Source organism: Pholis gunnellus (assembly GCF_910591455.1).
Source record: "Pholis gunnellus genome assembly, chromosome: 24".
NCBI classification, from domain to species: domain Eukaryota; kingdom Metazoa; phylum Chordata; class Actinopteri; order Perciformes; family Pholidae; genus Pholis; species Pholis gunnellus.
The window spans coordinates 7,037,693-7,053,270 of NC_136551.1; the positions used below are offsets into that span (position 1 = coordinate 7,037,693).

The following is a 15,578-nucleotide window of genomic DNA, read 5'->3' on the forward strand; positions in this document are numbered from 1 at the left end:
TGATGTGGGAGCATCGGGTGCTGTTTTCACCACCTCTGATCTTCTGATTTCCAATATGAGATTTCCTTTCAATAACTCCATTATCAACCATATATTTAAAGGGGAACTTTATTCATCTCATATGTTTGTGTCTGAGTGACTAATGCAAAAGGTACCAGCAATACCTGGAATAATAATCCTATGGATGAGGTGAGCAGTGAGTGGCCCACTTGTTGGTGAAATATTGTGTATTTTTACCCACGGAGCCTGAAAGCATCATCCTCCGTGCCCCTGTGGATTGCAGTCTGGTGGAAGTCCTCTTACAGGCAGCGCCGGCCTCGTGCCATCTTCTGTTTCAGAAAAGTGATATCTGGTCTCCGTACATGTGATACATGACACACTGCTGAACTGTACATACTGCATGCTACCTGTGCACTTTGAGTTCCTCGTTATGGACAAGTGAGTGTTTTTCCACGTTCCTGCTGGTGTCCGGTTCCTCTGTGCAGGATGCCAACTCAGCACAACGTAGAGGTCTGGTGCTGCTTTATGTACTCTGAGTTTAGCTGTGAAGGCCAGCAACCTGTAACAAAACAGAAAGCCGTGTCAAACTTATAGAATGCTAATTTATTTCATATTCCATAAATATATAACATGAATATGTTAATAAATATATGAATAAGCCTATGGAATAAAAACACCTTTTTTATTTCTGTATTTATTTACTAATTTATTCGATAGTAAAGTGCCATTCCGTACTCACAGACCTACTAATAATAATGACGACGCTAAATGACTTTTACTGCATATTTAATTTAATCTTTTGCATTACAATAAAAGGGTAAAAGCGAGTTTTGATATTTCCCACAGCCCATGAAGGCGTCATGTGGTGCCGTTGAGATAGCGTGTCTTGTAACGGGAGGTGACTGGAGCAAACACACAGCTGACCATCATCACCACCGCCACCAATCTTCTTTCAACATTTTCCAGTAAGACCAGTTTGTGAACTTTTTGAATTTAAGAGAAGGACCTTATTTCCTCTTGTTATGGTTAAACCTTTAAGGTAATTAAACAATGTAAAGTACCAATGTGTAGAAGGGGGTTTGGCTTTCCAAATCTCTCTTTTCATTATGTATATATGTTGCTATATTAAAATCATACAGTTTATCTGATCCTGAATGAGGCTGTTCTGTCTCTGTAGAGTGACGAGATGTTTCCTCTGCTGGTTCTGATGATGTTGTCTCTTCAGTGTGGACTGGTCTGCAATGGTGAGTCTTTATGTTTCAACAGAACCATGTTTAATTAATGAAGTATCTTTTTTTCCCATCTCCATCTAACTCACTTAATTTGTTACCCATGAGGTGGAAGGAGTGTTCTATGTCAGATTCAGCAGACGGGTGATGCTTGGCTCAGCGTTAATTACCCGCACCCACACGACCCGTTATGAGAGCCGATCTACCCGGAACAATATGCGTCAGTCCACCACCTGAACATGACCGGACCTACAAACCAGCAACTTTACATGTTATACTAGCACAATTGTCAGGGTAAGGTCTGAGGCTGGGAGGGAGACAAGTGGACTGAAGTGTCTTAAAGCTGCATTATCTCTAATGTCCATCAGGGGGCGACTCCTCTGGTTGCATAGAAGTCTATGAGAAAATGACTCTACTTCTCTCTTGATTTATTACTTCAATCACTGTGTAGCCCCGCCCTAAAGCATACCCTGCTTTATGGTCTGTTTGACTCTAAATGGACCATAATTTACTAAATGAACATCATGCTGTATTGAAGAAGACTTGAAACTAGAGATTGAGACCATAAACTCATGTTTACAATGTTTACTGAGGGAATAAATCAAGAGAGAAGTAGAGTCATTTTCTCACAGACTTCTATACAACCAGAGGAGTCGCCTCCTGCCACACAACTGCAGCAAAAGAGCAAAGACTTCAATGTTCTTGTGAAATGAGATGGGTTCATGTTTCATCTGTTGTTGTAGTGATGCTGTACATCCTGCAGAGGGAGTGTTGTTATTGTAAATGTACTGACTTTCCACCATGATGCGTGAGACAGAGTTACATTTTATTACGTCTATACCATGAACTGTCTCCCAATCTTCTTGGTGATTGAAAGCAGCTTATAAACTAAGTCATCAAATCGGAAAATGATCCCAACCTACACCAAGTCTCCCTGGCTTTTTTATGGAGAGGACTAAATCTCAACAATGAGCTTCAGCGGCAGTGGCTTTATTTTAAAATGACTTTTCCTCTTGCACCACTTACAGGGTGACATGTTTAGCTGAAACATCTATTGGCTGGATTGGTATGATATTTGTCTCAGATATCCATGGTCCACAGAGGATGAATGCTAATAACATATCATCTATCTAGTCATAGCTATACAGCTTTGTGAACCATTAATACATGCTTAATAAGTCAGGAACAAGTGGTGGCACAGTAGTGCAGAGGTTAACGCTGCTGCCTCACAGGAAGAAGCTGCATCAGTTGCAACTTGTGAACCTTTGGGCTTTATCAGAAGGACTGTGAGGAATAATCCTTCAAAGGGGCCTCACACTGTTTTTCTAGTTGTGAAATGATTTAGAATAAGTATTACGACAGTTATGCTTTTGTAAAGTAGATGCTTGTCTTTGATGTTTCACAATACATTAAAGTAACTGTGTAACTGTAAAATTCCGACAGTATTTGTTGGTTCCAGTATGACTAAAATATAGATTCAAAGATTTCTTGCCATGTTAACTTCTGTTCCCCACTTTTCTCCCTCTAATCCTTCCTCCATCTCTCCTCCCCTTTTCCTCCACCTCCACCCCCTCTGCTCTCTCCTCTTCTTTCTTCTCGAGGAGCAGCTTGCTTTCACATTGAAGAATGGAGGAGAAGGGCGAAGAGCCGTTGGCTTTCTCTGTGAGGGTCTTCACTCTGCAGGAGGAGGTGCGGGCCGAGGAGGAGCACATGGAGACACCTGAGGAGGTAACAGTGGAGGCTGCAGAGGGCGCACTCGTGAATACTCATGCATTTTAGGTGTAGGGTTCAAGATGTAACTAATCAAGCTCTTCTCTCAATACTTACTTACAACTTGTGCGGTTCTAATTTAACCAGCTCTAAAACGAAGCTCTTCTGGTTTAATGCTTTTTGATCTGGTTAAAAACGGCAGAATCAGCAAGAAATGAGACAACAAAACCATGCTAAGCCAAAGGCATGTATACTGTGTTTATATGCACTAAAGTAGTCTACATATCCCTATTAGCTGAAGATATCTTGTTTAAACAACTCCAATTTACTATGTTTGATTAAGTAATTAACAGAAACCTTCTGGTTTTTCATAATCAGTTATTTCTGACTAAATCGCCCTTTTGTTATCATTGTGTCGTTTGACATCATGTCGATGTGAATATGAACATTGTTTGACTGAACAAAGAAGCGGTTGTTAGGAGCAGTTCACTTCAAAGTAATTAAGGTTTGTCATGTTGAGTGAAGAAATATGTTGATTTAAAAGGGAACTACACACATTTTCAAAATGCATTCATGTTACTCCAATGGTCTAAGTGAACGTGAACAACTCTCTCCCAAATCCAAAAAGTAGAGTGCAAAAACTCAAATGAGCGATGTCATCAAGTATAAAGTGTGCTCCATAGACCATGAATTGGGTGAGATGAGCACCCAGAGGAATGTTCTGAGAACATGGGAACATTTTCTGCTGAGAACAACACAAACGAATAAAGCTCAATTGGATTTAAGAAAATAAAAGTAATTGTCTCTGGAGCAGCTTGATGACATCACAAGTAAGAGACTGACTTCTCTGGTTTGTGGCTTTGAGAGACAGCAGCTCATGTTCACAAGTATTGATTGAACTCTGCAAGGCCATGGAAATAGCATATTGGGAATCCTAATTTAGGTGGTGTTGCCCTTTAAGAGTAAGTCCACATAGAACAACCTCCGGTGCTGACAAACCTCTGGACCTAAGAATACCTATTTTTGTCTCTATAACTACTATCCACGTTCATGACAATGTAGGTGACGGGAATATTTTCATAACTCACCAGTTTTAAAGTTATGCATAATTAAGGCTCTTTAACCGAAACCAAACCTGTGAGAGGAAACTGTAGCACCTGGAGGTTTGTTTTGGTGATGATTTGGAAAAGTTCTGTTAAATTAAAATCATACTTCAAAAAGAGGTATGGCTGATCGTGTTCATTAGACTGACAGGTGTCTCAGCCTATCACAGTCAGCAGGCTTGGCACACCTCGGACTTCCTCCTCTTCGCCCCAAACGTAGATTTGAATAGTCTGCAGGGTGAATATTAAAAGTAGCTGCACAGAGGACTTCCTATTGGATCTGATCTGCTGTAGTTTGGCCCGATGCGGCGTGCAGTCATACAATCCAGTGTGCTGTTCTCTGAAGGAGGTGCAGGTCCAGGAGGAGGTGAGCGGGGAGCAGCAGGTCAGTGTGCGCAGACAGGGAGCAGAGCAGGAGCTCACTCTGCTCCTCAGCCCAGGACTGGAGGCTCAGCAGCTCACTGTGCAGGATGGTGAGCGAGCACGCACACACACACACACACACACACACACACACACACACACACACACACGCCATGTTTGTTTATTTAGAGAATGGCTGTAGTAGTGGAAAAAGTGTGTGCCAAAAGTGCAGTGTTTGGATAAAGCTGAGGACCCAACCAGAGATGGAATGTTGGAGTCCTGATGACAGCTGATCATTAATAACATCATGTGAAGTTAAAGCTGGTCAGTGGTGGAAGATTTATTATATTATCTATTACTGGTAAAAGTACCACAGTGGTGAAATACTCTATTACAAGAAAAAGCTCTGCATTCAAATGTAGAGAAATATAAATTGTACCTGAGTATTAAAAACTAAATGTATTATGCAGTGTTCTATCATTATATATCATACCATTGGATGATTAGGTTTTAGCTGCTCAACATGGAGCTAACTCCTACATTGTATCATGTTTTATACAATGGTCATTAATCTCCATCTTAACCAGTAATTGTGTAAGTATTAATTCATTATGGAGACCTGAATGTCTTAAATAAAAATGGGTGAAATAAGTGAAACACGTATAAAGAACCCTCTATGGTTCTAGTTAGCACCTTTATTTCTACAAGGGTCTCAGATTTCGGTTCCTGTGTGGTTTAAAGCAATATGTTTTCAGCCAACAGAGCATCAGTCTTCCAGATCACTGTTTCCAAGGAGATGGACTGCTGCCAGGTCGGAGGACAGTCCTTCCTGGTTACCGTCGGCAAACAGAGTCTCCTGCTGCAGTTCACAACTCCAACTGGTTTGTACATACGTGCTTAAGTTCACACTGCTTATGATCCTGGCGTTCAGGACTTTAAACTAAAACATCCTGTCCTCTCTGACTCTCCAGATATGAAGAACTTCCAGCGGTTATTGAAGAGAGGGGATGGTGAAGAGACTAGGAAAGGTTGCACCGAAGGAGATGACAGAGGAAACAAGGATGTTGAGAGAGGCCAAACAAGACATCCAAGTACTGAAAATGGCCCTACACAGGATTACCAGGTAGGCCACTCAGTAGTTCTGACTTTGCAGGTGTAGGTATAAAGAGATACTTGAAAAAGAACTTCAAACTGGTCATTGTTGTGTGTTTAGTTCCACAGCTGTCTGTCCCAGCATCAGAACCTGCTTCAGGACTACCTGAGGATCACCACCTACCAGAGAGCCATTCTACTCAATGAGAGTGACTTCAGAGACAAGGTGTGTGTTCACATGTTCCCCAAGTCACACATCAAGCTCCATCCATTTCGCCTATAGAGGCGTAAAGTTATGCATAATTAATGGCGTTGCTGCTTTAAGTGACAGGTCACTACCACGGTGTCTAGTTGTGCTAAATGACACCGTTCAATCTTTCCGGTGCCCAATGGGGGACGTCAAGAGGACTACGTCCACTTGTATATACAGTCTATGGGCCAAAGCTGTACTACATTTTTCCGTACACACCATTTGGGGTTCAGCATACTGAAAGATAGTTCAATCAGCCAACCCTCCAAACAATGGTCTACCTTACTATAATACTACAGGTTAGTGGTAAGAAGTTGTTTGTGATGTAACAGTAAGTTACCATCACAGTTTACAGACCCACTTCCTGCTTCAACTGCTATTTGTTCTAGTGATGTCGCCATGTTCCCACATCTCCCAGATAACAGTTACTCTGGTGAGTATAATGTGATAATATGTCATAGGAATAGTGGCAAAACTTAAAAAATATGACCCAATTTGTGATAAACAAACATTTTCACTTTAGTTTTCCCATTAAAAAAACACTTTGGGTAAAATGGAACCAGAGCGTAAGCTAATATAATTAGCAAATAAACCAACCAACAGTAGCTGCTGATACTACATGAATCCAGCTCTCCTGGCTAACAATAAGATCATGAACCAAATAAACAAAGTGGTTTTATCCACACAGATTATCTACACTGAAGTACTGGTTGTATGAGTGTTAGTGTTTCTTGTTGTTGGACCTTATCAATATAATGTTGTCATGCTACTTTACTACTTTAGTGACTACAATATCATCATAACCTACAGAAATGATGACCAAAAGTACAAAAATAAGACTTGGAATTATCATTTTAAATACTTCCTGCAGTTCAATGCTTCCAAAATAAAGAAATGTATAACATACATGTTGGGGGGCGGGGCCTAGTGGTCAACAACTCATACCAGCTAACAGCAACCTCCCTGCTTCAAATCTGTCAGAGACGCATGTCGTATATGTTTTGGGAGTGCATATGTATTTAGTTGGTTCCAACCAGCTCTCCCTTTCTCTTCCTGTCTCTGTAGGTGGTTCTGGATGTGTGTTGTGGTTCTGGTATTCTGTCTTTCTTTGCAGTCCAGGCAGGAGCCACCAGAGTGTATGCTGTTGAGTCCAACCCGATGGCCAAGTACACACAGGTCATCCTCCCATCTTTGTCATTATAATGTCACCTTCATGATGGCGTAAGCTCTAATGCTCACATGCTTTAAAGCTCTCTGCAGGAAACACACTTTGACTGAATCGCCCATGCAGATTTTTGGAGAGCGATGTTATGTGTCTGCTGGCCTAGTTAGAGGCTAAAAGGAAACCACAGCAATGCACTAAACGCACTCTCACACACATAGAGTACATACATCAGATGCAGAGCGTGGCATACTGGGGAGTTAATGGATTGCAGCAACATCTGGCCCGATGTTCAGAAGGAGAGGGGCTGCAGCAGAGAGATGCCGCTGCACACAGTACTGGATTATACCTGCCTTCATATGAATATTAAACATTAACATGGAGTCAGGTTTGCCTGCTTGGGGTGGAAATCTCAGAGAAAGATATCTCGAAAAGTGGACAAATAGAACAAATGGTTCATGTATTTAAAACTGTTCAAAACAGTGCGTGTCGTCCGAGCACACCTACGGCTTGAAATGATCGCGCTTTGTTCACAAAGTGTTCTGAATTGGCTCCCACTTAAATTCCTGCCTCTGACTGGCTTCTTCTCCATGGCAACGGCAATGACGGAGGCACTTGACCATTGTAATATTTTGAGCCATCAACCATGCCAAAATGATGGACGAAATTAAAAAATTGGCCACAATACAAACCTACAGGATTGCTTCATTATCTGGGAGACGTCTGTGTTTCTATGTTAAGCACCATAGAGGATAAAAGAACTCTATAGCAGCAGCAGCAGCAGAAGAAGATAACGTGGTGTTTCTTCTTCATCTATTACTGAACTCATAGATGTTGGCTGTGAAGAGAGCATAGAACGGCTTCAGTTCCCCGTCAGAAAGGTAACGCGGTGACAATGTTCTGAATATAGCCAACTTTGAAATGGATATTGATCTTCTTAGATGTCTAAAATACGTTTTGCTGCTGCCCCCCGCCCACAGCTGTACATGGCTTTGCTCCAGTGCTGGTCTGTTCCTCCAAACTAGGGAAGTGCCAAACTGTGGATAAGTACCTAAAAACTATCCCTTTAAAGGGAAAATTCTCCATGTCTCATGTGGATGTCTAATCATTGCTGATGGTAAATGTCATCCACTGAACATTCCCTAGTGCTGCTTTATTGACAGAGAAAGCTGATCTCTCCTGCTGCCGCTTGTGCCCACAAGTACCAGGATGCATTGCACGCCAATGGCGTTTTTACTACGTCAACAGAAAACTCACAAAACGTCAATAAGGAAAATATTCACCTGCAGCTCTCACGCCTTCTGAGTCTGAATATGAGAGTCAGCCAAAAACGCTGTAAAATCTATATTGTCAAATCTACACTTTAATTCTACAGTGTAACAAATCCTTGTCCATAAGATCCTCTACACTCATATTTTGGGATGCCATTTTCGCTGCTGGAAACGTAACGCAAGAACGAGCATGAGAACAAGGATGTTTTTCAGCGGCATTGCGCCCCACAGACAGCAGCACTGGAGTATCACTCTTTTGTTCCTTAGTATGATAAGTCAGTGACTGTCATGCCGCTGGTATACGGCCCAGAGACACAGAGAACATTAGTAACACCTGCCGGCGTATTTCACACTAAATACCTAACTCGGATAGGTAGAGATGAGGTTAAGAATCAGTGAATTTTCCCTTTAAGGAAGTTGTATTCTGATCGGGCTCTTATTCAGATAATTACTGTAATTAACGGCTCTATGTGAACACAGCTAATCATGTGTAATTTAAAAAAAATAATGGAATTACTGGCTGGTTTTAGTGGTAAGATTGGTGTTTGGCACAAATAACAGTAACTGGAAACCTGAAATGACTTCCCTCTCCAGATGTTCATCGCTGTAGATAGGTCTGGTTGTATAGTATCTAGATGGACCTTTCCTTCTCACAACAATGAGACTTTTACTGCCTTCTCCATACAGCGTGGTCCAATGTATTTGTCATGGTCTTATGGGGAAAATGGGGATGCGTTAGTAGGTATGTTGTTTTACAGTGCACATGTGTCTTTCTCCTGTGCAGATCCTGGTCCAGAATAACAGTCTGTCCGAGCGGATCAGGGTTCTAGAAGGGAAGGTGGAGGAGGTCAGCTGTCCCGACATGGTCGACGTCATTGTCTCTGAGCCAATGGGATACATGCTGCTCAATCTAAAACTCATGGAGAGCTTCTTGCATGCCAAAAAATGGCTGAGACCCAATGGTAGGAGTAGAGAAACATCAGGGATGCAGAGGACAAAACCTCAGACACTGTTGACCCAAAGTGTTGATATGACAGTTAATAAAACTAATACATTTTAATTTTAGTACTAATGTAAGGTATTAGGTTCCAATTAAGGTCCCAATCTTGAGGACTGTGTCTTGTGTAGGGGGCCTATGGTAAACTCTAGTTGGAGGAGGGGAATTACTTGGGACAAGTTTGTGTTGACTTGGAACTTGCTTTGGGACTTCATTTTTGGACTTGGGCGTATTGACTTGGGTCCTGCTTTGGGAATTTCCCATGTTGACTCTGCACTTTTAGGTATTGACTTGGGTTTTGACTTGGGACTTGTTGGTATTGACTTGGCACTTAGAACTAGAATATCCTTTCTTGACCTGGGACAGCTCATTTCTTCCCTGAGGCCCTCAAAGGGGTTACTCCAGCCGTTTACCTAGTCAGTCTAAGTGTCTGCTTGTGTCTCTGACTTTACTTCTGTCTCTGTTTACTGTCACTGTTAGTTTAGCTCTCTGTCTTATTTGCCCTTTGTGTGTCTCTCTCTCTCTGTCTCCAGGTCTGATGTTTCCCTCCTATGGAGATATTCATCTGGCTCCCTTCAGTGATGAGCAGCTTTACTTCGAACACTACGCACGAGCTAGTTTCTGGTCTCACACACACACACACACACACACACACACACACACAAGCATGTATAGGCATAAATCCATGCATGAGGACGCAAACACACTGGCTCCCTTTCTTCCCCCCTGTCTCCGTCTCTCTCACAGAGACACACATGTTCCTCAGTCAGCCATGTTTCCTGTTGGGTGTTAAACGCTCGAGTTCAGTCCAGTGCTGACTCATACAGGGGAACCAAGACTGGTATGAGCTTTTGTAGGCCGATACACTGGGGTTAAAGCTGATGTTATGTGCTATTGATATGATTACATTGTCCTCTCAGTCAGGTGAATGTTTTTTGAAGAATTGGATTCTGACAGAACGTGGGCGATTAGTCAAATTTCACAGTATATGCAATCACGCTTTTTGCATCCAATGATCATGAAAAAAAGATATTCAAGATAAAAAAGTAGAAAGATCCCCATCCAACCACAGCGTACAATTAAAAGAGATCTGTGTTTAATTGACTACCATGTATAAATCTTCAGGTGTATAGAATGTTACTATATTCTATCAAAACAGGATGTTACAGTATTATGAAGAGAGGACCCTGTCAAGAGCAAACTACAGTAAAGAGCCTCATTCAGGCTGAACAATACAAGTCATCTGTGTAACAGCGAACCAGTATTCTGGCCTGGACAGCTGCTACACCTGGATATAGTGATGCAATGAACATAACCGAGGTCACCAAATGGGAGAGACATGAAGATGAGAAGCATTTCTTTTTGACTCACTCATTTATTTAGTTCCTGCAGAATATGTCTTCTTCCACAAAAGTGGAAAAGCTCTATTCTGCTGTATCCATGTTTCCTGGAAAATCTGTGCAAACAATACAACATCTGCTGTACAGTTTGTTTGTGCACAAGTGCATGCAAGCATACCAGCATGTGTGTGTGTGTGTGTGTGTGTGTGTGTGTGTGTGTGTGTGTGTGTGTGTGTGTGTGTGTGTGCGCTGCCATGGTCTGTGCCCTTCACTGCTCCTCCACTATGTGTGAAAGTCAGGCTCAGTCAGCCTTGAGGAATGAAGGTAAACTATACACTGATGCAATTAGCAATTGGCTTTGAGTAGTGACCGAAAGAAGGAGATTGTGGATTAAAGCGTCCATAGACGGCTTGCTCCTTAAATCTGTGATCACTTAACAGATCGGTGAAATCTGTAAAGTGATTTTAAGGACGGATAGGTTGGCTGCATTCAGGATCTGTAACTTTTGGTGAGACCTCCAGCATCCCAACAGGAAAAAGTTACCTGAGTCACAGTAATCATCCTCATTACATCCTTCCATCACATCCTGTACACAGAGCGGCACTCGGCTAAACGGCACGAGAGGCAACTCTTGATAAATCCGACAAACATGTAACAGTATCCACAGGAACCAGTAACAGCAGAGACTAAAGAATGACTTGATCATTTGTTGAATACAGGAATCTGCTCATGAACTACCACCTGTGTCAGTCAGCTGACTGAGTAAATGACTTCTCCTTCTTCAGGCAGCAGAGAGGCTTCTACGGAGTTAACCTGAGTGCTCTCCACAATGCTACAGTGGAGGAGTTTTTCAGACAGCCGATAGTGGTACGTGTGGCACAACTCGGTAACCTTCAGTGTGTTAAGAAAGGAAATGTTCAATTTCAAAGTCTGTAAAGACACTAAACAGATGTGTAGGATAATGCAGAGGGCATCTAAAATATTCCCCAGAAGGAAAAATGTTATATTTAAATTCAATTTCATTTTCAGATTCTTTATTCGTTGTCTGTTTCAGGACTCATTTGATGTTCAGATCCTGATGGCGAGGTCTGTCAAGCACTGCATCAACTTCATGGAGGCGAAAGAAGAAGACCTGCACAGGTTAGATCCATAATCATGATGGATGATGAGGTGTTATCGGTAAAACTGGATTTTAACCAGTGCATTTAGTAACCGTATGCACATTTAATGAACACTATAGTGCACCACAGATGCTCATCAAGCAATCAGCACTATTCTGATGTCATTTTATGGGAAACACTTCCTGTTTGTTGAAAGGGGCTTTAGATGCCTCTACTACTAAGAACTTATTAAGTCCACTAACAACTAAAAATGTGTGCTGAATCAGCAGAACATTGAGAGGAAATGAAATGGCGTACTGCCAGAGCTGTTTGATTGACACATGATAGTGTTTTAAAGTGAAGAGTCGCCAAAGATCTGAAATGTATGAAGTGATAGGTATTACTGATGCAACCAATGATCTAAATGCTGACGTGATCAAATGAATTAGTCAAAATGCAGAACAACTTACCGAGTCTAGGAATCAAACCTGTTTGTTTCTTCCAGAATGGAGATTCCCTTTGTGTTCACACTGCTGCAGTCCGGTCTGGTCCATGGACTGGCCTTCTGGTTCGATGTGGCCTATGTAGGATCCAAGTAAGAGATGCACAACAGCTGATCCACAGTGGTCGAGATATGTGAAGAGCACACAGACAGACAGACAGAGAGTCCTTGCTTTATGTGATGGACTGTACATAAGAAGTGGACGCAGTTGCCCATTGATTTGTGGATTGCCGCTTTGAAGCCTCAAATTCGGCATTTTTGCCGTCGCCATCTCTAGCCCCGCCCTAAAGCATCCCCTGCGTCGTGGTCTATTTTCTCGTATACTTCTATACAATCAGACTTCTTTTTGAAACCAGAGGAGTTGCTCCCTGCTGGCCATTAGTAAGAATGCAAGTTTAAGACACTTACGCATTGGCTTCACTCTTCAGAACCGGAGGCTGGCGCCTGCTTTAGATGTACTAGTGACCCCCCCCCTCTCTCTCTCTCTCTGGGTCTCTGCAGGTCAACAGTGTGGCTCTCCACAGCTCCCACGGAGCCTCTGACCCGCTGGTATCAGGTCAGATGTTTGCTTCAGACGCCGCTCTTCGCCAAGCTGGGACAGACTCTGTCTGGGACGGTCCTGCTGGCCGCTAACGACAGGTACAGCTGTACTTCCATCAAGCCTGGTCTTCAAAATGTTTTCCCCTGAAGATCCTTGAGTGGGACGGGAAACGTAGATCGTGTGTCCAGCTTTATAACGGCAGTCTCCTTGCTACTGCAGCATTGTTTTGCTTCAGAACAGTTCCAGATCAATCAGTCAATAGTGATTTCTGTCTGTGACCTGTGAGTGTAACGAATAATCATGAACTTTTTCCACATCCCAGGCAGAGCTATGACATCAACATCACCGCCACAGTTGACCAATCAGGCTTCAGATCTGGAAACGTCCTGGACCTCAAGGACCCCTTCTTCAGGTTACTCCTTTTCTCCTAGGACCAGATGCTATTCTATTCACATTGTCAAAGGAAATTCTACTTCATATTGACCGTGGATATGTTGACCCCGTTGGTTTCCTTTGGATTATTTATGTTGTTGCCAGGTTTGAATAAGTCTGACTGATCCCTCCTGGACTGTTTCAGAAAGCAGGTTTAACAACTCTGAGCCTAGCCCTGAATTCTGAGTTTAATAATCCTGAGAAGAAGAACTCTGAGTTTTCGGTTCCAGAGCATCTGATTAGAGTTTATTCCCCCTGAGTTAAGCTCGTGCTTTGTAAATAAAGAAAGCCATCATCATTGGTTCCATGGTGTTAACTGACCCAGAGTTTAAGTTAACTCTCTTTCATCTCATGGTTAGTTTTCTTTCTTGTACTCATCAGCTCCAAGTTGCTTTATGAAACAGGTTGGTTCCGTTTGTTCGGTCCATTCAACACATGCTTGTCTTCCATGAAACAGCCCGAAACATTTGAATGACAAGTGAAACTGTGTGCAGGACTCCGTTTTGTTAGAGAGCCGCAGACCGTTGGCCACCAGGAGGTCCAGGCAGAAGAGGCCTCTCTCCTACAGGAGAACACAGGTGACCCTTGAACTGAGTCAGAGCAAACATGAGCCTCATGCACGTTATGGAACGACCAAAACATGCACAGAGAACCGCTTCCTGAAGAATCCACTAGAGGGCAGCAAAGTGCGGCAATACTGTAGAGTGTTCAATTATCACATCTTACATTTTTCATGTCAAAATAAATATTGATTAATTCGAATTTCATTGAGATAGTACATTAATAAAAACATGGTCAACATGGTCAAGGGCCGTCCTGCACAAATACGATGTGTTTTACTTACTGCAGTATTATTCAAATTCAGTTTACACACTATATTAATAAGTATGAGATTATTGTTATTATTCTTTACCATATTTCTCTCTTTCATCTCAGGAACCTCATCAGGAATCACCAGATGTCACCAGACCTCCACACAAGACAACTGACATTGTTTGTTGTTGTTGTTGTTGTTGTTGTTCTTTAATACAGTTTGTCAACAAAACATCGGTGCTGAATGTAAAGCCATAACTAATATTAAATGTGACATCCTTTTAGTATGAAGTTCAGATTTTGTATCTGTGTAGCGTACACATTCATAAACAGACCTCACAATGTGGTTAAAAAACACATAAGCATGTACAAGGAAACTGGAAACTATCATTTCTAGAGCAGCAGTTTTCTCTGTGAACATATTTAATATTCTATAATAAAACGTTTCCCTCACAATCCGTTTTTAATGGGATTCATGTTTCTGTTGACTGCACACGGTGTAACGCAGGGCTGTATATTATACTATACTTTGTAGTTTGGGGCAGAACATTAACTTACTGTGTGGATGTGTTTAACTCCATCACAAAAAAAGCACAAAATTATGCTTATTCACTTTTTTTTCGACAACCGAAGGAAAATAAATGTCTATGTGTGTGTAGTTCCAAATACATCTGTAGCAGTACTTAGCAATAACTGTGCCTTTAATTTGAAAACAGCACACCGGAAGTACTGTAGTTGTGCTAGCTAGCGTGAGCTAACAGTGGCGAGCTCAGGTGTGGTATAAGTCCGCTACAGTACAGTGCTGTAGCCGAGACGTATGTTGCACCTATGCTTTATCATAGTAATACAATAATAACACAGGGCCCCGTAGTCTGCGCCAAGATGGCAACAACTGTATTCCTCTCGAAATACACACCACAGTAGCGCATTTCCCCCTTTCTCTTCTTCCGTTCTAGCCTTCACAGTAAAAGCCCCAGACACTGGAACACTGCTTCCTAGAGAGTTGGAGTTTACCAGATGCAACACTTTTGGCCAGTCTTCATCACACTGACGGGTTTTAAATGTGGCACGGTCCCTGTACCAGAGAGAACTACATGTCCCATCATGCTTTCAGCACCGGCACAAGTGGACAGAGAAAAGATCCACCAGTGGATCAGCGAGCTGTCCGGTCCAGAGGCCAGGGAGAGTGCCCTGCTGGAGCTCAGCACAAAGAGGGAGTCCGCACACGATCTGGCTCCCACGCTGTTCACCGTAGCGGCCCTGCTGCAGGTGAGTCGGGCCAATGTTTTCCACACATCTAGGGTTACACGTGCTGGAGTCCCGCCAGGTTAGGCAGGTGAAGCACTTACACACAGCCAGTGCATCTGTCCTCTCAGGCATTATCCTCCAAAATGAAATATTCTCTGCCATTGCTAGGAAAATCTTTGACATCTACCCATCTCTGATAGAGGAATCATATGCACACAGCTCATTTAGATCAGTTCAGCCTCTTCACTGTTGTTACTGCAGCATTTTGCACAAACCACAGCTCGTCTAGCTCATGAGACTAGTATCACTGTCCTCATAAGGCCCAATCCCACATGATTTATGTAACATTCTCATTATATTTAGTTTGTGACGCACAGCAACAAAATACATCACATCTCACAAGTGAGTGATGTGTATTGCGGCAA

At 42.4% G+C, this 15,578-nt stretch overlaps 1 protein-coding gene across 2 annotated transcripts; it reads left to right on the top strand.

The window, feature by feature from the left end:
- The first annotated feature begins 237 nt into the window (after positions 1–237).
- Positions 238–14,342, top strand: carm1l (coactivator-associated arginine methyltransferase 1, like). Of its 2 annotated transcripts, XM_079185774.1 has the most exons (18): positions 238–438; positions 847–965; positions 1,178–1,244; positions 2,837–2,957; positions 4,389–4,515; positions 5,161–5,286; positions 5,377–5,528; positions 5,619–5,723; positions 6,813–6,923; positions 8,965–9,142; positions 9,711–9,801; positions 11,303–11,384; positions 11,572–11,657; positions 12,123–12,212; positions 12,621–12,758; positions 12,983–13,072; positions 13,587–13,670; positions 14,029–14,342. In XM_079185774.1, the coding sequence occupies exons 4-17, from the start codon at positions 2,856–2,858 to the stop codon at positions 13,600–13,602; spliced, it is 1,494 nt and encodes a 497-aa protein (XP_079041900.1). In that variant the 5' UTR covers positions 238–438; positions 847–965; positions 1,178–1,244; positions 2,837–2,855; the 3' UTR covers positions 13,603–13,670; positions 14,029–14,342. The 2 variants fall into 2 exon arrangements, with proteins under 2 accessions (XP_079041900.1, XP_079041901.1); XM_079185775.1 differs by lacking the exons at positions 238–438; positions 847–965; positions 1,178–1,244 and adding an exon at positions 1,346–1,523.
- Positions 14,343–15,578: the final 1,236 nt, after the last annotated feature.